This window comes from Ictalurus punctatus, chromosome 27, assembly GCF_001660625.3.
Source record: "Ictalurus punctatus breed USDA103 chromosome 27, Coco_2.0, whole genome shotgun sequence".
Classification (NCBI taxonomy): domain Eukaryota; kingdom Metazoa; phylum Chordata; class Actinopteri; order Siluriformes; family Ictaluridae; genus Ictalurus; species Ictalurus punctatus.
The window spans coordinates 12,655,001-12,681,984 of NC_030442.2; the positions used below are offsets into that span (position 1 = coordinate 12,655,001).

General features: G+C 37.1%; 1 protein-coding gene across 2 annotated transcripts in view; it reads right to left on the reverse strand.

Annotated features, from left to right (window-relative positions):
* Nucleotides 1-26,559, reverse strand: part of coro2ba (coronin, actin binding protein, 2Ba) — a 57,064-nt gene extending 30,505 nt beyond the window's left edge. The window contains exons 1-2 of one of the 2 annotated variants that reach the window (XM_053676502.1): nt 26,339-26,559; nt 7,059-7,281 (exon numbers count right to left, since the gene is read on the reverse strand). Coding sequence is in view for 1 of the 2 variants with exons in the window: in XM_017458604.3 (XP_017314093.1) it covers nt 26,339-26,353 (15 nt within the window). In the remaining variant the exon portion in view is untranslated. The remainder of the gene's footprint in view (nt 1-7,058; nt 7,282-26,338) is intronic. The other variant, XM_017458604.3, reaches the window with a different exon arrangement.
* Nucleotides 26,560-26,984: the final 425 nt, after the last annotated feature.

Below are 26,984 nucleotides of genomic sequence, written 5' to 3' on the forward strand. Positions count from 1 at the left end.
TAACAGGAGGTATAAATATAATGGATTTTCTTACTTATTAGTTGTAACACTGACTAGATCTACATGCACATCAAATGCCATTTAAGGTCTATGTTCAGGTTGTATTCATATTCCGCATACGATGTTTATATGCGTACAGGCATCGGAATATTCCTATATACATGGTTGTATAGTCTGTATACAAGAGTTGTATACAAGTCTGCCTGAGTTGCCATTCCTAAATACCTAGCCCTACAGCTAAGCATCTGTTAGCACCCACAATTCTTTGTAGACTAAACATGCGCATTTATCTCATTTCAGTGGATTTTCTGAATACGGTGTTTACATGCAACAAATTTCTGGTTAAAACAGGCATATTCCGGGGTGGGTATCAGAATATTGTCTTAAACCGAATTAGGAAATCAGATTGCAGCATTTACAAGACTTGGTATTAATTAGAACATTGGCGAATTCCTATTATTATTGGAATATTGATGCACAAGTAAATGTAGCCAATGCTGTTTTAACCGCAAGCCATTAACAGAGGTATCTGCAATATTCCTAGATCAATCTTCTTCTAGCTCTCCCTGTCTGCCACACCCCCAAAATGTCGATGTTATGATGTTCTGCTGCATAACCAACACAGCCCCTGAATCACTGTATAGCGTAAAGTGTATTATGTTTTTGAGCTTTGTTTTTGAGGAAAAAGCTTAAAGGTGCTTTTCCAATACAAGACACAACTAAGATTCAGATATATGTTATCATTCTACAGTAATCAGATGCTTACATGAACTTGCTTTTATCATGTGATAATTAGTGACTACAGCAATGGAAGACCATGGCCTCAAGTAACATATGCTTCATTTGTTATTCCTAGATTTTCTAGCCTTGATTTGATTTGCTAATCCTTGTTAGTGACCGTTACTTCCTGCAGGCTTGTGATGCCTCAGTTCTTCGCATAAGAGCGAACTCAAGGCCCTTTCTGCTCCATAGGGATCATCCAGGCCTCCAGACAAACATCTCTGCAGTATTGATTAAGTGTTCACAGCATAGAGTTGGAATAATATATGCTTCCATAGTGGATGCAGTGTGCATTGGCAAAGGTTATGCTGATTAGTACACATGCATATACAGTAAATATATACAGCATGATTAAGCAGGTGTGTATGCACAGGTGGGTATATTATTATGTGAAGCACATGCACCGTCTTCAAGGATGAGAAAAATGTTTGACTCCACATGTGTGCTAGCTGAGGGCCAAAGCATTCCAGAGAATTCACTTGGTTTATTGATTTTTCCACATTTCGCCTGCAGTTAGTGCTCCTATGCTGTTTTCTCTTCTCTGTCTTAATTCTCTCTCTCCCTCTCTCTCACTCTCAGCTGGACACTGTAATGATGCTAAACAAAGCAGTTTTCATTTTCACAAGAAATGCTCTGAGAATACCAAATCTCCATGTGTGTTATTAATATATCAGGTTCCATCATTATACAAACCTGCCGTGCAAAACTCCAACCACTTTCAAAACTAAACGTCACCCCAAAGTCCGGTCTGATCACTGAAGCATAAACAAATAGATCATTCCTGATGCTGTGAAAATACCTACTGCTGTTGGTTGCAATATGGGCACCCAAAAAAATCTCTCTTTCTGTTGGCAATCAACAAAATGGACCCTTGAAACACAGGGCTAATTTACTCTTGCCCAGGCTGGCTGCCAAACCCTGTAATCATTCATAAACTTGCCATAAAAATGACTGGATCTCTTAAATCACTCAAATTAAATCTCTTTTATTCAATGCCATTCAAATTCAAAAGAGGAAGCATGTGTCCTGGGTGTTTGGAACGGAAAACAAAAAGTGACTGAAAAGCCTACATTAGGCTGCAATCGGCCCCTTGCAATGCCACTGTTCAGGGCTTTTGTGAAGACCTCAGAATTCCAGCTGCAGACCCTCTCTGCCCCTCATGGAAGGAGAGGCTCCGGAGATGGCGTTCCCTCTCAGCATGTGATAACTAACATAGATCCAGAGTTCTGGCTGTTTTGGCAGCTTTTGATCCAGCTGTGGCCCGGAGCTACTCTCACAATCTCAGCTACAGCTGGGAAAGAGCCAGATAACACAGTGCCCACTGACACTTTGTACTTTGGAGATTGTGTTTTCCAATGATGTCTGACATTCCAATACCACACAGAATTTGAGCATTTCTGATGACACTGGGAAACACCAACACAAACGCTGTACTAGGAAGCCATGCTGCAAACTCAGCCACAACCTAAACAGATGTAAAGTAAAGGTGGCACTAGTGGCACTAGTAAAATAAGAAAAAAAGAAAAACACACACACACACACACACACACACACACACACACACACACACACACACACACACACACACACACACACACACACACATTTCTTTCACATAGACTCAGGCATGGTTGCCAGTGTTGCATTTTCTTTACACCAAGTTTGGATAATTATGGAAAAAAGGTTGCAGGTGGAAAAAACATGTTCATGGATGGTGTTTTGTTTGTGGTTGGGGTGGGAGTGAGGGTGGGGGTGTAGATTAAAAGTAGTCCATAGCCCCTATATGTCATTTTAAAGCACATATTCAATATTAAATCTGATCAATTTCTACAAACATAACCTAAAGTATGGCAAACAAAGAGAAAGTGTAAGTGCAGACGTTGTGTCTTTAATATACAAAACCATATCTGTTGAAATACTGGGAGAAGGAAAGGGTGATTATAAACAAACCCAGACAGTGATTTCACTTGCAAACATAGAAAATTAAACATTGACCAGGTGAACTCTTCTAACAAAGACAATGACAGTGAAATAATCAATTCTCATTATGGTGGCGCTCCTCAGTACAAAATAATCAGTCAAGAAAGTAATCAATGTGTTTAAAATGTATTTTCAAAGACTTTATCAAAAAACACCAGCGATACAGTTTGGCTAGAGTTCTGGCTGTTTTGGTAGTTTTTGATCCAGCTGTGGTCCAGTGCAGACCAATATCAGTAGGAAGACTCCCAGTGAGAGACGTTGTAAAATGGAGTTGCAATCTGACCACTAGAGAATGTCCCATACACAACTGCCATCATGATGGGACTATAGCACGCCTCTTAATGGAATGTGAAAGATCAGTAGAGATATGGACAAAAGTCCAAACAATTGGACTAAAGATAGGTATTACAAGGAGAGTTGTGTATGGGATATTTGATAGTGTACCACATAATTTACATGAATTGTACTGGTTAGCTGTTTGTTCTGTCTAAAATTTGGAAAACCAGATGTAAAATGGTTATTAACCAATGTTACAAACCTTCTGATGTTGTAAACAAACAAACTGTAAATCATTTGAAAAGACTCAAAACTAAAGATAATATTAAGGAAGTAGTACCCCTGGATATACTTGGGACTTTGAATTTTGAAATTTTCTTGCTTTTTTATTGTGAACATCTGTGAAAGCTACTAATGTGACTGTAAACATTTCTGATGAGGTACAGTATTAATGCTAACGTAAAACTTTTGTATATTTACCTGTAAATAGTGAACCTCTATCTTGTCGTTCGGGATGCTGTATGTACTGCTGACAATTTTGGTATAATGTACAGTATTTACAAAGTGAATCTCTGCATTGATGCTTATATGTTCTACTGACAATCGTAATATATTTTGAAATATTCACAATAAAGTATATTTAAAAAGGAAAGAGGGATTATGGTGTGGATAATATCCATACCAGGCTATGACAAAAAGATTTTTGATTACAAATCAAAAATGTGTGTTCACCAGTTGTCATGTAAACATCGGAGAAGAACTAGAGACTATGATTCCCATCAGCCACTGCAACGAGTCTCATGTCTTGTTTCACCTGATTCACATTTTGGCTCATTAGCACTGGTGTCTATAAATAGTCACGTTCTGCACTGCATGGGTTGTCTTGCATTGTTTGGTATGTCTATCTGTATCATGGTACTCTCGCTTTTGTTTCATGTTTTGTTATATTTGTACCTTGCCATGTGTTCTAGAAGTCCTGTTTTGTGTTTTGTTTTGTACATTATTAAACATTCCACTTCAGTTCTGCATTTGCATCTGTCTCTTCCTACAAACCTGACACCAGTGAACTTGATTCCCATGCAAAGTCTGAGAAAAAGAAGGAAAAAAAAATGTGTACATATTTTGTGCTAGATTCAGTTCTTTTTGTGTGACTTTTGTATTTGGGCTGCAAATCTTGTTGAGACCTGGCAACCCTGGACCGAAGAAAGTCCCAAAGGGAATGTAAGAGGACCACAATGCACTCTTAACAGCAGATGTTTCAATAAGTCCTGCTGATTTATTTATCTCAAATATAAGCACTGTCATTCTGACTCACACTACTAAAATAATCCCCTCTATGATGGTTTTGTGTTGTAGCACCAGTTGTAGCACCCCAACACACACACACACACACACACACACACACAAACAATGATATGGATTAACAAGCCTCAGTGAAATGCAAGTTTAAGAGGTGTCTAAATTCCTCTCTCACTCTCCAAATCATATTTTGATGTTGAAGTCCCATTGGGATGTGGAGATTGATTTCAATAAACATGAAATAAACATGGTTGCAGGGTGAGTAGAGTTTATTGCGTAAAGGTGTATTTCTGGGCATGAAACTGTTTAATGTGTGATAGGAAATGTTACCAGCTATGCATTGATGGGGGGAGGGGGGGAAGCTTCAAAATAAACTACTAGAACTGCAAAATGAATCAAAATAGATTTTTTTTTTTTTTTTTACAAAATAAATTTTGTAAGTTGTGCTACTTACCTGATAATAGTAATGCTAGCATTCTGGTCAATGATAGCTAACACTAATGCTAGGTTTTCTTCAGAAGTGCGACTGGTAGTCTACACTAAATCAAGACAGACTAATTAATTACACTAAGTATTACTGCAGGACATAACCAGCTTTATAGCTTTCTAGGATGCATTAACAAGAGTTTAAGATATCCACAAGATCATAGCAGCTTTGTCTGCTAGCAAAAAGTATGATGAATAATAAAGGGCATTAGCAATTATATATAATCTTTTAAATATCTACTAACACAGTTTGAAATCAGACTATAGATATCTAAATCACAACTAAAGATGATCACTTTTCCTATGCATGTAACGAGCTATAGCAAAATGACATATGGCATGAAATTGTTTTGAAATGAAGCAGATGAGAGGGAAATTATGATTTATTTACCTTATGCTCCTGTTGAAAGGATAATTCCGTTTAAATAGAATATTTGGGTCAAGGTTTTTAACACAGTGCTAAATATACTCTATATTGCAAAGATGATGTGATTCCCATGAGCCACAGAACGTGCATGCTAACGTACCTAACTGAAGATAAATGAATGAATGCATGAAAAAATGAATGAAAGATGTTTTAACAATACAGCTAAAGCAGGATTTGTACAATCAATGATTACTCAACCTTCAATTTTGCATGATTGAAAACTGAACAGTCATTCCATGTATAAAACAATTAATAAAAAACTGAAACTGGGGTTTCTGCCAAGTCTAAGCGAACATCCTAATGATGGAATCCAGGAATCCTAATGATGACACAGCTAGGCCTTGAGTCCAGGACTGGATAATTGGTTGTGCTACTTAGGTAAGAATGATAGCATTATCCTTCTCCCTATCATTCACAATGACACTATATAATCCCTGTATATACAATAATGCAGTTAAAATGCGTTCTTGTTCAGGTCAGCTGCACTACAGCTGTGTTGAAAATTCAGTGACAAGGATGAACCACATGTTTGCCTTTCCCTTCCTAGAATGATTGACAGTTGAGTAATAGGCCATAATCAGGTGAGAAGTAATGTGGGAGAAGATTAGCACGGAAATTACAGGAAAATATATTGGAAAAATATGTGTTTTCACACAGCAAGCTGACATTATTCCTGTTGTGTGTGTGTGTGTGTGAGAGAGAGAGAGAGAGAGAGAGAGAGAGAGAGAGAGAGAGAGAGAGTGTGAGAGAGAGAGAGAGAGAGAGAGAGAGAGAGGGAGAGAGGGAGGTAACAATCTTGATCTCATGTGAACCTGCTGCAATGCATTCAGTTATTAAAGGCAATTTGTGACTCTACAAGCAAACAAAGGAGGAAAAGCAAGTGTTCTTGAAAAAAAAAAAATGCAGAATGTTGCAAATGGTGGTGTGTGGCAGATGGTCAAGGACACACTCTTGAAGAAGGAGATCCTCCCTACTGAAACTTAACCACATCCTCCCTCCTGCCCACTAGCTTCACTTCAGCCTTTCAGTCATCTACACCTATAAATCTGCATGCTCTGGTGAGGTTTCCAACGTTCCCCTTAATAACACAGCTTAATTAGCTTTTATTATCCTTACAATTGGAAAATAATTGAACAAAGCATGAGCAAAGCATGTGAAACATAATCAGGCATTAAATTGGGATTTAGAATTGAAGTCTATTTCATTCATTGGTATCATATATATATATATATATATATATATATATATATATATATATATATATATATATATATATATATATATATATATACATATATATATATATATATATATATATATATATATATATATATATATATATATATATATATATATATATACATAGTGTGTGTGTGTGTGAAATAGACTTTAAATAAGAAATAATTTTTATTTAATTCTCATGTGTTTGTTTTTGTGAGCATTAGTGAGAAGAGTGTGTGTAATGAGCTGGGAGCTGGGTAACAGATGGACTAATGGGGATTACTGTCTGTGTGAGTGTGTTGTGGGTGATGGAGGGAGATGAAGGGACAAAGATACGAGGTGAGAAAGGAAGTGGAGGTACTTGTCAGTAATAGATACAGGGGTGGGGTGTTTGTCTGTCACTATAATTGTCATGAAGGTCTTCCAGACAGCATCATGCTGAGACTAACCTGTCTATCAACAAATCGAGTCATATAGGCAATTAATTACTCATCAGACAATGTAATGCTTTTTATAGTCACTAACTTTAGTTATCATGAATTTAGTTATCATTTTATATGTATTTATGAAGGGTGACTTTGCCTCGCACCTCCAGGGTTGGGGGTTTGATACCCGCCTTCGTCCTCTGAGCGTGGAGTTTGCATGTTCTCCCCGTGCTTTGCAGGTTTCATCCGGGTACTCTGGTTTCCTCGCAAAGTTCAAAGACATGCATTGTAGGCTGATTGGTATCTCCAAATTGTCCACAGTGTGTGTGTATGTGATTGTGCTGTGGTGTCCCCTGCCTTGTGCCCCGAGTTCCTTAGGATAGACTCCTGTGTAGGATAATGGAAAATGGATGGATAGATAGATGTATTAATGAAATAATGGCATGCTAATCTCATAAAAAAAATATATTACTCAATTGTGCATATGCAGGAATGCATTTCTCTGCGTGATATGATTCGGTATAGATTGGTGGTCCACTGCTGTTTTTATTAGTTATTAAAGTCTTGACAGCTTAGCACAGTTTGAGCTGCCAATGGTGCACCACAAGCAACAAAAGAGGAGCACCACTTGGAATGAGGACCATCTGGGCGACAGCTCAAGACGAAAGCTCAGACGTGGCAATTTGCCTGAAAACACCCACCCACCCACCCACCCACATACACACACACACACACACAAACACACACACACACACACACACACACACACACACACACACACACACACACAGAGCACTTTGCAGAAATGGGCTGTTATAAGACCAGAGTTATTCTTAGATGTAATATGTCTGATTTCCTGTCCTTCTGAAAATGTTTAGATTCAATTTGTTACTAGTATGCAAATGGACTCAATCTATAGCTAATTCTTTTTGTACTCTCTTTATCAGCATGTAAGCACCAGAAAATGTACATGCATTGTGTAAAACTATTTCTAAACCAATCTGCATTTTTTTAGTTTTTAATTGTATTATCTTGGGGAAGTTACCAGACAAACTGACATTTTTATTCAACGACTGCTAATCTTTTGCAACTACTCACATAAAACGATATGAAGTGCTTTATAAAACAGCTATTTGATATGTTCATATATGTTGAAAAATGAAATTTAAAATCCAGTGCAACTCGACCATTCTCTCTTTTGTTCCTTTTTGGAGAAAGTCCGTTCCAATATGGATTATGGCCCGACTTTTGTGAGTTCTTTGCCTGCTGTTTCTGGCTTTCTGTATATGAGAACAGGCTGGTTCTTCATGCCGGAGTGAGGAAAGAAGCTTCAGGGCTTCGACTAGCCCTGATACACACCATCTGTCCTGGGACATCAAGCCAAAGACCACATCTGTTCCCCAAACACACCTTTTCTATTACACAAGTTTGCAATGGTGCATCCCTAGAATTAAATGGGTACATCAAAAAAAAAAAAAAAAAAAAACAGGACTGAACGTTGGTTAACATCTTGAACTGGTATTCAATTTAGATAGGGAAAAAAGATCTTTCTTGCATTCATGATTTTATCTTGTTGCAGGAATTACAAAAATAAATCACAGCTAAAAGTCGACCAGAAACATTGAACTATGAAGGCAACTGTGAAATTTGGAGCCAGACCTGAATAAGCACTATGATAGCACCTTCCGTAATGTCATATTAGACTGTTGTCTTTCTGCTTGGCTATTTTTCAAGCCTATCCGCATCTCATTTCATTGTTTCTGCCAGCAAAGCATACTGCACCTTGATGCACCTACAGCAAAGCACAAGCTCAATATCAAGGTGAATAGTACAGCACAAGGTTAGATCCTTGGGATGCCTAACAATAGATCATAAGGAAATGTGCACAGTACCTTATTTAGTGGTTTTGACAACAATGATCAAATCTACTAAAGGAATACTCAAGTATTTGCAAATCTAATCTTTATAGGTCACATCTATGTAGTGTATGGATAATAACCACCAACAAAAACTGACACTTTTTCCAGTAATGGGAAAATAAAAAACAGTGGGACTGCAGTCTTTGGCTGTACTTCTTTCAGGTGCAAGGAATTAGTCATTTTTAATTATTTTTTATAATTAATTTATAAAGAGAAATTCCTTTGCACTGTACTGTAGATTTAAAAACTGTTTTGGTAGACATTCTGCCATTATTTTATCCTAAGACCTTTAACAACTGTAGTTTTTCAGTCCGTACAGGATTTTGCAGTGTTTTTGTGATTGTTGTGGCGCAAAACGTGGTGTGGTGTTTTTTTTTTTTTTTTTTTTTTTTTTTTCAAAATTTGTGATGCAGTTTGCTGCGTTTTTTTTTTGCGGAAAACTACTTGAATTGGCGATATTGCAATTTCACAAAATTGTTTTGCACGATCATTCGCAGTGATGTTTGTTGGTAAATGAGGCCTTTTTGCTGTACTCATGTTTGATGCATGTGAATTGAAGAGGGCTTTGGTTGAATATGCATGGTGTATCATGATGTGTTGTAACGTGTCTTGGCCCAAATCTGTGGAAAATCTTCTGTAATATTTACAAATTGCAAGCTCTTAATGTGATCAAGACCTTCTGTGATCGCAAAATCACGAAATCCTGAAGGGACTGGTTTATAATTTGCGTTATATAGTCACTATCACTCACTTTCAATAACCGCATTATCCTCGTCAGGATGGTGATGGAGCTGAAACATATCCCAGGAAAACTAGGTGTGAGGTGGAACCCTGACCTGACCCTGACTGGGATGCCGGTCCATCTCAGGGCATTATACACTCTTCACTCAGTCCACCTACTGGCATGTTTTTGGGAGGTGGGAAGAAACCTGGAGAACTCAGAAGAAACCAGCTTGAGAATCTTTGCTTGAATTTTATGCCAAGTATTGCAGTCAAAGAAATCAGGCTAAGAATTTTTAGCTTTAAAACCTGGGTTAATTTTAACGAGCACTCTCTATGAGAGTAGAGGGTTTAAAAGTAGGGTGGATACACCCATTGCCTTTTAACCAGTCTCATTTAACTCCATTTACCATTTCTTTTTATTGGTAAACAGAGTCTTTGAGCCCCATATGGTTGTGTTTACTTGGTGCTGGAAGAGGAGGAGAAGAGATAATTGATTTCTTTTCACTGTCAAGGATTTGCTGACACCGCTGTAATTGTGAAACCACAGGGCCTACCCCAGTGAGATGATTTTGCTGATAACCGGTTTACACCATGTCGCTATAGTGCAGCTCTGCATTTATACCAGATTATAAACTGTAAGGACTTCCTGTCTTTACAAAGACAAGAGCACAGATGTGGCGTCTGTGCGTCATTTTAATCATAACTATTCCCAGAGCTGCCTTGTAGATTAGTGCACTGTGTAGTTGACTGCCTTGGGTGAAAGAGAAAATTGAAAAATAGCATTTTAATCATATCATGAAGTTTAAAAAAAAAAAAAAAGTGATACATTTTGCATATTTACTGTATGAGTGGCACTCAATGTGTGGCACTTGATATTTCACCTGGGTATAATTTGGCTGGAACTGATTTTGTCTTTTGCAGAATACATTGTGTCATGTGTCATCAACAGTGCCATGTGACCCAGTTGCACTTTCTGTCAATCTCTAGTAATCCTGCAATTCCCTGATGCAATGGTGATGCCATAACCACAGGCGATTCTAGAAGGAGTGTGGGTCTCAGGCAAAAAAAAAAAAAAGAAGAACAAAACAACATTAGGCTCCACAATGACATGCTAATGATCCATTTAGGATAAATAATACAAAAACCTGTGTTGTGTTCTGTCAGCTTGTAAGATATAGATGATTCTGGTCACATCCCTCATCATCTCATTACAACCTGTAGGCTCTAAATACCACATTAGCTAGCCTTGTAGCTTTCATTGTCATGCTGAGATGTCGTTTAGACATTTGACTTTTCTTTTACTAAAAAAGTAACCAATACTCAGGGTTTCAAACAATTCTATGTCTTGCCTCTGGCCACTGCTTTAGCATACCTTGGGTGTTTATCTTTCTTACATCTAAATTATTGAGAGTACTAAAGATATTCAGAGACTGTGTCAGTGAATTGTGTCATTCCTTGCTGTAATAGTTAAGCCACTACACCACCATATCTTGGCTTTTTTTTCCTCTTTTAGCATATTCATTTGTGTCCATGGCTTTGGATATCTCAAGATTATTGGTTATTGATTTAACAACTACTATTACTCAGTCAGAATTATCTTGCACTATATTGGGAGATATATAGTACTGTGCAAAAGTTTTAGCCACCCTATATTTTTAGTACAAACTACAGAAGAACCATGACTGGGTCTGCAAGACGCTCAATAAAACGTACAGCTCATTTCCTTATAAAACTGCACTAATTGTACTGGAGACTACTGTTCTTATTTTTTTTGTCACACTAAATGTAGACTTTGTTTCGTTTACTACTGTTTACTGCTCTTTAAGGTATTTCTTTTAAATGTAGAAGCATTTAATTTCATTATTCTGAAGGCATCTTTGTTCTACAGAATTTCTTTGCATGTGCCTAAAACTTTTGCACAGTACTGTATATTTATATATAATTTTTAAACTCTTAAAGCCTATAATCTAACAGCTTGTTTTTCCCTATGAGCACAGAATGAAACTGATTTATCATATGAATGATCAAACCTGTCTGTGGGTTTGCATTTCCTTCGTATACAGAATTATTCCTTTGTTCTCACCTTCTGTATTCGGTACATATGCATGGGCTGTCAGACAGAATAATATTAACTCAATCTCACCGAACAAGCTAGCAGGCAAAGAGACAGTAAATGAGAAAAATAGGATCTAAAAATTGCCAATGGATATACACAAAACATTTTATGGTTTGAATTTTTTCTTGCATTTCCCTGATGATTGTTTCACAAGTATAGGCCCTGTACTGAAAAACGATGCTAGAGGCACAGAAACATTCGGTTTCACCTACACCAGCCAGTCCTCTGCTCAGGGAAATAGAAACTTGTTTAGAGCAAACCCTATCCTAACCACTGAACCCCTTAGTCATGCCATTTCTGTATTCACCTGTCTGATATACACATTGATTTCTGGGACTACGGTTGCTTCTAAGGCCAAACAGACTTCATTTTACACTATCTGATGTTACCCAGATGAGGATGGGTTCCCTTATGAGTCTGGTTCCTCTCAAGGTTTCTTCCTCTTAACATCTTAAGGGGTTTTCCTTGCCACTGTCGCCACCGGCTTGCTCAATTGGGATAAATTTGCACATTTAAAATCTGTATACCGTGTTTATATGTTTCTGTAAAGCTGCTTTGAGACAAAGTCCATTGTAAAAAGGCTGTACAAATAAATTGAAATTGAAAAAAAAAATAGATTTCTGCTTATTGCATTTTATCTGAAACAAGGCTTGACCAGCAATTAAAAATAAAGTAGCCGACGAGTCGTATTTATCCTAGTTAAAGCATAGGCTGATACAAAATCACTATTTTAGGCTATTTTATTAGTATTAATGAACAGTGGTAAAAAAAATGTGCCTAAATGCACTTTAATGAAAAGCCACACACAGGCTACAATTAGGATACACTATTGATTTTGCACATGAAAATAAATAAATCTGTGCTATAAAAGGGTACAATAATAAATCTGTATCATGTCACTATACCAATGGTTGTATTATACCAATTCTTAAAATGCACGTCGTGGACAAACTGCAGACTCTGGAGTTGAGAGTGTGCAGCATTGAAGATAATGTCCTTCATCAGAGCCCTCATTATAGCTCAGTGAGTGGCTTTCATTGGATAGAGGATACTGTGTCTGCTGTAGTGGGTGGGAGGTTTTTGACTCAGGAACTGCTGAAAATTATTCTGGATCATCCTCTGTCAGCTAGCATGAGTGGGATTGGATAGTGATGTGCAACTCATGGCACTGAATGCACCCTTTCATACAGAATTTTCTATTCCCAAATACAAGAATTTTATTTTAATTTTTATTTAGCTTTAATGTACAACAAAAATAACTGTGGAAGGAATTCCTTCAGAAGTGGGCAGGATTGGAATGAAACTTTTACACACCTTTACACTTCATACACAGTGATATCAAAGTGGCAATGTTCCATAAAAGTAAAAGAAAATATATATTTATAAAAAGATGTTATATACTGTATACAGCAGCGAATAGTGAGTGTATGACTAGTCTATGCAACCCCCTACTCTATTGAATGTGAATAATGTAGAAATGTGTTTTTCCCACACTGAAAGCTCTGTGGACTTTGTAACACTGCTTTCCTTTTTGCACAAACACACACTCCTTCTTTTCCCAAATCTTTCTCACCGATGCATTCTCTGAGAAAAGAAACAGCTTGGCGCAGAGACAAGGTGCAGGACGCTTGAAAAACAGCACTAAGAGCCAAAGAATGTCGGGAAGGAATGTGAACTCTTACTGCTCTCCCTTACTCATTCACTCTTGAACCCCCCCCCCCCCCACACACACACACACACACACACATTGCATATGGTGCCAATATGATCTCATGCCTAATTTATAGGAATACTAATGAGCATGAGCGATCGATTTGGATTTATTACAAATAATGATCCTGCATGCCTCTCTTTAAACCAATGAAACACTGCAAAAGCCACATAGAGAACTTTGGGTGACAAGGCATGACAAGAATACAGTACACTAAGGGGTGACATCACTGAATTCTGCACGTTCAGAATATGTGATTTGCTCCTCGCAAAATAAATGCACACATAATTACATTATTTTATAATAGTTGCTCTATAGTTTCAAATACTGAAATGCTACTTCACAAAGAAGTTTTACCGAAATCTGGATGTATAATGAGGTCCCTAGCGAGCAATCACAGTGGCAGAAATCAGAAGGAGAAACTCATGAGGAAGAAAACTTGAGAGAAACCAGAAGGGAACCCATTATCTAATGATCATTTATATCAGCATGAGGCAGATATGTTTCATTGTATCTGCATGAATTTCTCTCAAAGATGTGATTTTATGTTAGAGTTGAGGAGGCAATTAAGATGCTATCTTGTACCACACATTTGGCCACACCATGGCCAGAAAAGCACAATGTACCTCCAAGGACAAACTGACAAACCACACTTTTACTCCCTGATATCTTAAAAAGCTTCATTTCACAAGGCATTGATCTTCCAGTTTATTACGTTGATGACACGCCTTCCTTTGAACTCCTGATCCAAACTGTAATTGAAAAAAATCCAGGTTCCACTGTGAACGAACGAAAATGGTCCACATTTTTCTGCTTAAGGTCAAATATGGTATTTATTATTTTTTAAAGCATTATGAGAAGAGAAAAGTGTTCTAGAGTTCTAGAGCCTGGAGCCTATCCCAGGGAACATGGGCCACAATGTGGGGGACACCATGGACTGGATGCCAACCCATCGCAAGGCACAATCACACACACACATTCACACACAATTTGGAAATGCCAATCTGGGGGAGGAAACTGGAGTACTTGGAGGAAACCTCTGAAGCAAGGGGAGAACATGCAAACTCCACATACACAGAGCGGAGGCGGGATTCAAACCGCCAATCCTGGAGGTGTGAGGCAAAAATGCTAACCACTAAACCAAGAGCCCCCAAAATACATATATTTCTATAATAACTTGTCCTATCATGAAATAGTCATCTGGCATTTGTAATTGATTTGAGAATACAGTATATACATCACATATATAACATGCATCGACAAAGCCAGTCTTCTCACGTAGCCATCAGTGCAGTGCATTCTAATGAACTTTGATTTGGAAAGATCTTTAGTTAAATACAAACTCTTTGTGTCTGAGTTTTTTAAAACTAACCAACACCCCCATTGGGTTTCCATAGGAACTATGAAGGGAATCCTGATGACCAAATTAAACGGAAAACACTCAAATGCCTCAATAGATGGATCTCAACACGAATAGAGGAACTGAACCATGTCAAATTGAAAAAAAAACTTTAGAGTGATGACCGTGAGGACAGTGCTCACCTACAGTAACTGGCATAACAAAAAGTGTCTGGCTAAAGCACAATACTTCCACATGGCCTCACTGCTGGTTCAGCCGTGGTTGCTCTTAGTGCATTCGAAGTTGAGAATCGAATTATAATAATGAGCTGTGCTGTAGAAGTGCCTCTGTAGTGTATTTAATTCTCGGCATGTGACCTGTTTGTCTGTGTATGCGCTTAGCTGATCATAATGAGAGTGATGATGATAATGCTTATGGAAATGACAACCAGATCGGCACTGTGCTCTCTGGTTAAGATGAAGAAACTGTGAGTGATACTCAGAGATAATGGGAACATTTTGTGAAATCCAGCGGCTGGTGGAACTGACGAGCGATATTTTTGCCATAATTACCATTTTCTTCAACATTAAAAAACTTATGAAATTATGTTGGAACAAGGAATTATGTTACACTGTGTTCCTATGAATATCAGTGTGCTGTGTAGTCAGATATGTTTGGATGTTATGGGGTTTGTCTTTGTTTTCACCTCCAGCCCATTGCCACTGAATTAGAAGTGTAATTAATTAAATTCGGCTAGGTTTGTTTACTTAATTAAACTTAGATATGCCAACGTTTTGTGAGGAAGTCAACTCATTAACTTAAGGTCATTTTTATTTAAATCACAGGTGAAATGCACTGAGTGTGTAAATGCATGGTTGGGTTTTTCCTAACGATCAAACTGGCAGTGGGAAAACATTCTGCGCTGAAGGACGCAACTGCCACCTGAATGAAACACCTTGAAGTAAATAACTTGATTAGTCTTGACCTTAACCTGCTAGATCAAAAACTTGCTGACATTCTAGTTAAGGAGCTAAATGCTAACTGAATCAAGGTTAATAACTAGGCAAGAATGTTGTCTATTCTGTTATCTAATGCAGCGAAATAATTACGAGTTACTAAAAGTTTCATTTTTAGAATATATTGATGGAAGTGTGTAAACTTACCTCGATGCTTTATGCGCCTGGTTGGTTTAGGTTAACATCAGGTCACTGCTATGAGCGTTCGATAATGCCTTATCAATGAATGTTTACACTCAGTTGATTGGATTTCACGCTTGTCTGACTGAATGGAAAAAAAGAAGTATAAAGTATTTGGTGGGGCAACGGTCTTGTAGTAGGCTAACTTTCCTGAATGATCACAAATAGAGTAATAATTCTGATATTTATCAAGAAAGGAAGTGTGTTGATAGTAAAACTGTAAGTTAATGACGTCACCAGTGTTTCCCAAGCAGGCTTTTCAGGATGTGTTCTAAATACAGTACTGTAAAAAAAAAAAAAAAAAAAAAAAAAAAAAAGTTTTAGGCGCACTATTTTATTAGTATAAACTTTGTTATAGATTTTTATGTTATGGCTTCTACATTATCGAGTCAGTTCAGAAACATTTGAGATTTCCAAACATTAGTTTTCTAGTACAAAATTAAATGTTACAGAAAAATGTTTATATGTCAGTAAAGAAAACAGCATATGATGTAAGAGACCACTTTTCAGACAAAAAACATATTGAAGGCTGCTGAGTTTTGCTGCAAAAATAAGAAGCAAGTGTGACAGTCAAAGTCTCCAGAAGAACCATTGCTGGTTCTGCAAGACACTCAATAAAACTTATGAAACTGCACAAATTGTACCTGAGCCTACATTTATTTTAAGCAAATGGTCACCACACTAAATATTGACTTTGTTTCATTTATTACTGTTTACTACTCTTTAGTATTTTTTTAAGCATAGAAACATTTCATTTGATTATTTTTGATTATTTTTTGTATCTTTTCTCTACAGCTTTTCTTTACATGTACTTTTGCACAGTAGATTCTGAATCACTTTACGTATTAATACATTCCTGAATATTCTGTCCCTGATTGCATAGCTCTGTCAATTTTATTTATGTATAAATGAGAAGTGCCAAAATGACATCAAAATCATCTGTCACATTCGTTTATGTCAGACACTAGGTGCTAGACGTTTTCTGTAGAGAGTAAGTGCTCTCTACATAATGAGTGACTCGGCTATCACTCTCCCACATTTTCTCTTCCTCCTCTCTGTCGCAGTAGCTTGTGCAGTGCAGCGTAGGTGGAAATGCTTCCTCGTCTGGGGATGTAAGCATGCTTGGGGAGTAACGGAATACATGTAATGGCGTTACGTAATCAGGATACAAAAAACTGTAATCCGATACAGTTACGTCAAAAAACAAAGTGCACCTATGTTTACAGATTACAGGTACATTTATTAAAAAACGGGAATACTAACAGGATTACAATTTTTTTCATTTAAAATCAAATAATTAATCTTTTGACATAACACAATATAGACAGCTGCTTGATTATAGTTCTGGTTCTCGCTTGCCAGTCGTGACTCACATGATCTTCAAAAAAAAAAACAAATTGTTCTCTGAAATGCTTTTGTTAGGTTGACCATACGTCCTCGTTTTCCTGGACGTCCTCTTTTTCAGACCTTAAAAAAGCATTTAAATTTGAGAAAATGTCCAGGATTCAGCTTTAATTTCATTATGATGTGCTTATGGTCTAATACTGCATCATGTGTGCACATATTTGCATTGCTTTAACCCCTCTCTGTAATTTCCGCCTTCTTGCACACCAATTGGTCGATTATAAAAGGCTTGCAGCAACTATTGGCCAAATTCTGCATCTCAACCATTAGCCTACTCCGAGCGAACGTATGAAGGTGAAGTGCTGTTGTGTACAGAGTCAAACAGTTTCTTGACAATAGCAGCAAATGACCACTGTCCTGAGTCGAAACAATGCCCATGGCCATATAAGGTCATTTTTAATTTCATGTTATTACATTGCTTCATATTGCATGGCCATTCAAATGTGTAAATGATGGCAGAAGGTTCACTCGTGGACCTATGTATGTATGTATGTATGTATGTATGTATGTATGTATGTATGTATACATATATATATATATATATATTTATGTGATGCTACTAATGTGTCTTTTTCAGTATATTAAAGTCTGTATTCATAGTAACACTGTTTTGAATGCTATTAAGGCAACCCGACCTACCCACTCACCCAAAAAAAACACACAAGATGTCCTCTTTTTAGAAAACCAGAATATGGTCACCCTAGCTTTTCAGAGCTTTTATTTATTTATTTAAAACAAATCCAAACATTGACCATGTTTTAAGCTTAAAATAACCTCTAAATGAAAGTATTTTAGATCAGATTGCTTTTCTCTTGACTTTATTTATATACGGTATGTGACCTTGAAGTAATCCAAAAATAATCAGATTACATTACTTTCATATTGAGATACTTGGATTACATTACAGATTATATTGTTCATGAAGTAATTTGCAACTGTAACGGAGCTCATTTTTAAAGTAACCCTCCCAACCCTGGATGTAAGCCACCATTAGCTACATACACTCTAGCTATAGTGCTGTAAGCCTATAAGCCTCATCTTTCCTGTCAGCATAATTCTTTTCCAAATGCAGAATTCCTGCTCTCATATAATGTAGTAATGACCTACATTTGCATCCAGCATCCAATAGATCCGTTGTTATCTATAAATACAGAATTTAATGGCTTTAACAGGTCAAGCAGACATATAAAATCAATTCTCCTGTTATCAGTGACTGTGTTCTCCATCTCTACTTCTTTTTCATGCTTAGATATCAGATCTCTCCTGTGCATTTCATCTCGTCTCTCTCATTAACTTTGTCTCTGGATGTTCCTCCCTCTTTCCTGTCCTGGCTGCTTCACAGAATATGACAACTCTATTTTTCCTTTGAGCCACATCAAGCACCACGATGATCTACAGCTAGTGAAATCCACTGTGTCCCCAGAACTGGTAAAGTCCCAACAGGCTCATATCAAAATCCACACAGAGAAAAGTGAGTCAAGTTCACAGTTGCTATAGGAAGAAGATAATCTCTACAGAGCACAGTTAAAATACTGACGATTTTTCCAGTGCTAGTCAGCACATGGCAGATTCAGAAAAGTGGAAATGAGATTTACTCTATGTGAGAGTGTGCTGTATCCATGACTAAAGAGAGTACAATGTGATTTCTTTGCCCTTGACGGTACAGAATGCTGTATAAGGAATTGTGCCTGTGTGTCTGTCTGTGAAAGTTATTATAAGGTTAGTTAAAACAGAAAAAAAGCAAATAACATACTACAATTAAATAAAAAATGGACACCTTAGCTTGGATATTAAGGAAAACAAAATAACTAATTTGAACTAATTTCTGTTTTTTATTATATATATATTTTTTAAACTCTCAACAGCCAACTTAAATATACTGTTAATGTACTTTGTTTTTTTTTTTAGTTGTTTTTTTTTTTTTTTTTGTCTAAGCCAGATAAAATGCTTAATTTTTTTTTAATCTAACAATCAGTGATACCTTCAACACATTTTACCCATTAGGATGTTACACAATATGCATTATTTGTATCTCTAAAGTGCAGACAGAAAAAGTTCCCCTACTAAACTTGCTAAAACCAAAACTGAAACTAAAATATATAACTTACTAATGTATCTTAAAAATGCATTAAAACTTAACTAAAAAAATGAAACCTAAAAAGAATCACATCACAAAATCAAACCTAATTAAAAAACAAACAAACAAACAAAAACACACCAGATAATACAATGTGTCAAAGTCAAGGCCTTCAGTTCACTGTGACATTGAGAAAACAATTTTAATTTAAATAGATCACATTGAGGATGTCACACATTACAAAATTAACCAATAGTTTGAACCTGGTTGTAAATATGTTTCAGCCATTCAACAAATGGTAATCTTCATAAAGCCCTCATTCATGACTCAGTTTGACAAATGTAAACTTGTGTTGCGTTGATTTGCCTGCCTTTCTTAGCTTCCACTGAGTTATTATTTCACCTAGTGAAAATATGTGTGCACCACAGTGACCTTTTTAATCCCCCCCTCCCCACCCCACATACACATATCCAGACACACACACAAATAAAGAAAAAAAATTGCCATTGCCTGATTTTTTTTTTGGTTAGTTTCAAGTCTTTTCTGTGGTTTGAGATGTAGTTTGTCTGGATTTTTTTATGCTGAAACCAGGCAACCATGGGTAATAATATCACCTCAGGAAACACACCTGCTGTATCAAACACAGTTGAACAAAGATACGTCTAAAACCGGTCAAAACAAGCTGCTAGACTGTATGCTGTGTGCCTGTACGCAATGTTGTAGACTTTCAACTGCCTGTTAGAGGGTTATACAAAACATTCACTAGATCATAGCCTATAGCATAAGTCAAGTGTGATAGCCTCTCAACTTAATTTTGTTTGAGGCTATATTGATATTAATGTTGTCCTACCCCACTAAAATCTATGGTCATGAGACGCTATTGTGTGTCTTCCATAAATTGTCTGCAAAAAGTTCTTGATTGACCTTACACACATTTCTTAGTCAGTAAAAAAAGACTATAATTTTATATCTTCAGTGAACGGAGGCAAGACCAATCAGACAGGGTTTACAGGAAAATACATGGAAATACTTGTGTCTTTTTGGCTGACACGTTTGGAAAAATGGATATACGCTGTTTTATTATTTTTTTTTAAACCAGTAAAAGGGTTGAAACTGAAACAGTAACATACTCTGACACTGAGCAGGAAACCAAGGTGTGTAAATGTTTCTGTGAGTTCCAGATATGAGCAGAGCATCAGGATAGATAATGTACTTTGCATGCAATACAATGATAGCTTAGCTGTGCCTCCACTTGGCTAGCAACACCAAATGAGCCTAGTTAGTAAAGTTTGATATTTTATCGGTCTGGTAGTCCTACAAACAGTGACAACACCTGAGGCAAGTTTTATGATAAATCCGATTTCATGTCACACATTGATGTGCTAAAACTACTGAAAGAACTATGAGTTTCACTTTATAGTGTATTTGTGTAGGTTTGATAGATTTTGAAAGTAACGTGAAAGTAAATTAGTAATCTGATTACTTTTTACATGCAGTATTCAGTAATGTAATCAGATTACAATTTTAAAGTAGTAATTTGTAATCTTTAGTGGGTTACTTTTTTTGAGTAACTTACACAACACAATCGGTGTCTTGTGTTGTACCATGGGGAGGTACTCAGCCTCAGGCACAATCAAACAAAGCTGATATTATCTCCCTGGATGTGGAGAAACAGTTTTAACCTCTTGCCTGACTAAACATCAGAGATGTTTAGATGAGAGCAGCTGAAAGCTGGAGGCATGTTCAGGAGTCATTGCACACACACACACACACACACACACACACACACACACACACACACACACACACACACACACACAAATACTCCACGTACAGTTAACTAGAATCCACTCTAGCTCATGTTTTTTTTTAGACAGATAGTAACTCAATAAAAATAGGTTAAAGGAATTATTGTATATAACACAATTTTCTCGGCAGCTCTGGTTTTGGCCACAAAATGGCTGACAAGGACTCCATATCCCAGCAGCCCTGTAAGTCACATAACCTGGTCACATATCTTTTTTTTTTTTCATTTTAATTCAAAGAAGTAAGAAATCCCTATCAGCAGGGTTTATGATATTTGCTACATTAATAAGTACATTTCACATTTTCTGCGAAATTCAAGACTGGAATCACCAAATGCTAATGTGGGCGATATGACTACAATCTTATTTCACGATAACGATATGTTTTCTCAGGTAGGTCTATCAATAGTATTCAAGTAAGAAATACTAGGGAAACTGAATAAAGCAATTAAATGTAAAATAAAATAGATTTCACTGTATGACATATACAGTGATTCTTATTAAATTTGCTGAAGTTGTTCAGCCTAATGAGTGAGTAATTTTTTCTTTGTCTTTTGTTGATTGATTAACATTAATGACACAGATAGCAGCAGGTTTATTAGACTGCTGTCACTTTAAGACCTAATGCACAGATCCAATATACTGTATTGACACACCGATTTCTTCGTCAACTGTGTACATTCACTTAAGACATAACCGACTGTGTTTGCATGATTACTTGGCCAGACCTGCATTTTGACATGATGTGTATGTATTTATTTGACCGTCCAAGTGTAATAAGCCACTAGAGAGAACTCAATTCAGTACTAAAGAGCACTAAAGAGAACTCAATTCAGTACTGAAGCCCCTGGTCAGGCAGGGAGACATTCATTAATGTCTTGTTATCTTAATTTTATGCTGTTATTTATATTTTTATCTTTTTTTCATGTTACACATGATGTGGACTCGATTGTACTCCAAGATTTTTTTCCGTGTCCAAAATGCCCGAGTCCGTGTCAAGTTCGAATACAAATTTACCCAAGTGCATGACAAGTCCAAGTTTGTTCATAATTGGACTCGAGTCCAATCCAGTCTCGAGTCTGGGATTGAGTACCCCAACTCTAGAGATTTCTTTGACTCGTCAAAGTTTTCTACATAAATTCATGTATTCATTTTTTTTTTTTTAAATCTTTTTTTATTCTTATTACTGTACAATACATCACAATTCTTGTTCATGGTAGTCACACATTCACATGTGATATCCCTTTAACATAGAGCCTCTCTGTTTCTGTATGAATTGTGAGAAGTAGTTTAACAACACTTAACTCAACATCCAATGCTATAAACATGCACACAATACACATCCTGTTTCACTCATTCATGTAAGTGTCACATGACTTGGATGATGTAATGACTAGTTGTAGTTGCAGCTGAACATTGTGTGTGCTACTGTTTGATTTTATTGACCCCCTCTATTAATAGGAGCATAAGGGGAAAAAAGTTGACCTTGTGCTAAAGGCAAACAAGTACCCTTTAAACCTCTCTCTCTCTCTCTCTCTCTCTCTCGCTCTCTCGCTCTCTCTCTGTCATTTTTATGAGAGTATCATACAATTGTTCATTCTTTCATCATTAAATATTTCATGTTAAATATCATTTACGATTAGGCAAGAATCTGAGGCTATCATGGGCACAGATTCACTCAAACTGGACAGGTGAAGACTGGAAAAAGACCAGGTGATTTTTAAAAAATATATATAATCTTCAACTGTTCAGTTTCTGTGAGCTTGTGCCCATGATAGCTTTAGATTCCTGTTCTTGCCTGATAGGAGTGGAACCCGATGTGCTCTTCTGCTGCTGTTGCCCATCCACCTCAAGGTTTGATGTTTTGTCAAACATGCAAGTGATTATATGAGGTACTACAGTATATTCTTCCTGTAGCTCGAACCAATCTGGCCATTTATCTCTGACCTCTCTTATCAACAAGGTATTTCCGCCCACAGAACTGTCACTCACTGAATGTTTTTTGTTTTTTTGTAAACTCCAGAGACTTTTGTGTGTGAAAATCCCAGGAGATCAGTGGTATCTGAAATATTCAAACCAGCCCATCTGGCACCAATAACCATGGATAAGGATCACGGAGATCACATTTTTTCCCCATTCTGATGTTTGATGTGACGATGAATTGAATCTTGTGACCTGTATCTACATGATTCAGTAAAACACAATTATGCATGTTAACAACAGCTTTATCAATGGTTACATTTTATATTTTGGCTGGAGTGCCCCCTTAACTTAATGGCTAAAGATGCTGCAGGCCCAAGCCTTGTTGTCTGTTATAGAAAGCTGGAGAGTTATAAACTGTGTACTGTGAGAGACTGAGAGATGCAGCCTGTGCCACACACCACCATCTGGACCACAGACGGTTTCTGCCTCAAGGTCAGAGTGGATATCCTGTCTCGTCAGTTCTATTCAATTCGATTCGAAACAATTCAGATCAAGTTAATGAGCCTTATTAGCCTGACCTTATGTAGTTACAGTTTTGGCAAAGTATCACAGGAAATAGTAGAACAGTTATTAACAACAATAAACAGTAATAATAGTAACATGGTAAAAAAGCAAGGAAATGACAAACATCGTGTGTGTGTGTGTGTGTGTGTGTGTGTGTGTGTGTGTGTGTGTGTGTGTGTGTGCAGATAGACAGTAAGCCAGTTATTGCTCATTACTATGCAATCCCAGTCTGCCTCCCACTGTGTTTCAGCCCTGTCAGCAACCAGCAACACACACACACACACACACACACACACACACACACACTTTTCAAGGTCATTGTGTTTTTCAGTGCCAAATCATTTAGTGGAACCACCCACAGTTATACTGTCCTCTACATCTACTGCAGAACAGTGCACATGCACGTACGCACAAACATATGCGCACACACACACACACACACACACACACACGGTTATAAAACAAGGTAACAGCAATGTTAATTCTTTATTGTACTACTCATTACACTTTGTACAGGTGTGTATATTATGAAGTGTATTCTATGATGTGTATCTTATGTGCAGATGTGTTAGGATGTGTATGGTATGTTATGATGTGTATGTTATAATGGGTTTGTTGTATGCAGATGTGTATGTTATGATGGTATGTTATATGCAGATGTGTTATGATGGGTATGTTATCTGCAGATGTGTATGTTATGATGTGTAAATTATATACAGATGTGTAATGATGTGTGTTATGTGCAGATGTGTTATGATGAATATGTTATGTGCAGATGTGTATGTTATGATGGGTATGTTATGTGCAGATATGTATGTTATGATATGTATGTTATGTGCAGATGTGTATGTTATGATGGTATGTTATGTGCAGATGTGTATGTTATGATGGTATGCTATGCGCAGATGTGTACGCTATGATATGTATATTATATACAGATGTGTAATGTGTGATATGTTATGATATGTAGGTTATGTGCAGATGTGTATGTTATGATGGTATGTGCAGATGTGTATGTTATGATGTGTATATTATATACAGATGTGTAATGACGTGTTATGTGCAGATGTGTATGTTATGATGGGTATGTTATGCGCAGGTGTGTATGTTATCATGGTATGTTCTGTGCAGATGTGTTATAATGGGTAAATTATATACAGATGTGTAATGATGTGTGTTATGTGCAGATGTATATGTTATCATGGTATGTTATGTGCAGATTTGTATGTTATCATGGTATGTTATATGCAGATGTTATGATGGGTATGTTATGCGCAGATGTCTATGTTATGATGGCATGTTATGTACAGATGTGTAATGATGAATATGTTATGTGCAGATGTGTATGTTATGATGGGTATGTTATGCGCAGGTGTGTATGTTATCATGGTATGTTCTGTGCAGATGTGTTATAATGGGTAAATTATATACAGATGTGTAATGATGTGTGTTATGTGCAGATGTATATGTTATCATGGTATGTTATGTGCAGATGTGTATGTTATCATGGTATGTTATATGCAGATGTTATGATGGGTATGTTATGCGCAGATGTCTATGTTATGATGGCATGTTATGTGCGGATGTGTAATGATGAATATGTTATGTGCAGATGTGTATGTTATGATGGCTATGTGTGAATGAGAGATTTAGAAGTGGTGATGACATGACCACAATAGTCCAGCCTTAATTAATTAACCATACTTGAGTGTGATATTGGTGAGCATAACTAAAATTAGCTAGCTAATTTCAATTTTATATTTTTATGTATATAGTACATTAACTCATGGGCTCATATAGTTTAACTGTATGTTGGCTGGATACTGTGAGAACAGTGCTATATGGATTTAATTGTGTACTTGGCCTTTAATTATGTTTGACTTCTGTATTTAAAAGGTTAAAGCTTAATTAATTATGTGACCTTTAGATGTAAAGTAATACCAGTTTATAATATAAATTGTGGAAGTGACAGCTGTTTTGTTTTGATTTAAAGAGATAAAGTAATGAACTGCAACCCGAAATATTTTTAATTGGCTAAATTACTGTGATTTCAATAAGGATTATTTTAGTTGTTGTTACAAAGCCCTACTAGATTACTTTTCCATAAATTAAGTAAACTTCATCACATAAATCACACACACACACACAATTGCACGATTGAGTTTGATCTAATGATAAATCTCTCCATCTGGTCTCAGAATGTGCCACATGCACAATGATTTATACTGCATCATGTCACTTCCTTCCCTTTATTTTGAACACACACACATGCATGCATGCACGCACACACGCACACACACACACACACGTCAGTATGCATGACAGTGCTGGATTAAGTGCTTCTGTCATAATCGGTGTGTGTTGAGGTCACGGACAGACAATCCGACTACACACTGATGGCACAAACATTAGCCCAGACTGCAGGTAAGATAGTCAAGCAAGTACTAAAACACACACACACACACACACACACACACCCCTTCAACTATAGACAGACACGCAGCCTCTGTATCAGTAGCTCCACTTATGATAACTCAAATGGTGCACCAAAAACAGTCTCACACTCTCTCTCTTCCTCCACACACACACACAGATTAGCGCACTGACAGCATCACCCCACTGCAGCACAGTCGGAAAGTGCTCCCCGCCCCTCTGCACCACTCTTACCTTTGTGACAGTCATGCAGAGATAGGGTGAGAGTAGCCGGTGTCTATCCCAGGAAGACCACAGTGTGTGAATGTGCGTGTGTGTGTGTGTATGCGTGTGTGTGCGTGCGTGTACGTGTGTGTGCTCTATAGCCGAGAGAGCAGCAGCAGCAGACTGACAGAGAAAGCAGGATGAAGCAGTGCTACTGCTTCTGTAGGGCACTGCAGTGAAGTACGCTCAGCCTGCCTGCTTCCTACTACAGAAAAACATCCTCCTCCTCCTCCTCCTCCTCCTCCCTCTGTCTCTCACTCTCTCACTATCACACCCTCTCTCTCTCCTGACTTCTCTCTCCACCCCTGCACTGTACAGCCTGATTAGTGGGCTCTGTAGTAAAGCTTACTAATGAGTCAGCTATGGCTGAGAGATAAACCCAGACGTTCTCTGTATCTCTCTCTCTATCTTTCTCTCCATTTGCAGTTGAATTAAAATGTACACTATAGCTTAATACAAAGTCTATTCTTCTCTTTGCACCAACAGCAATAAAATAATAGTCAATTATAGAGATTGACCGATATTGATTTTTTAAATAAAATATCTTTCTCTCATATATATATATATATATATACACACACACACACACACACTGGTTTTCTTGCCAGTTTCTTTG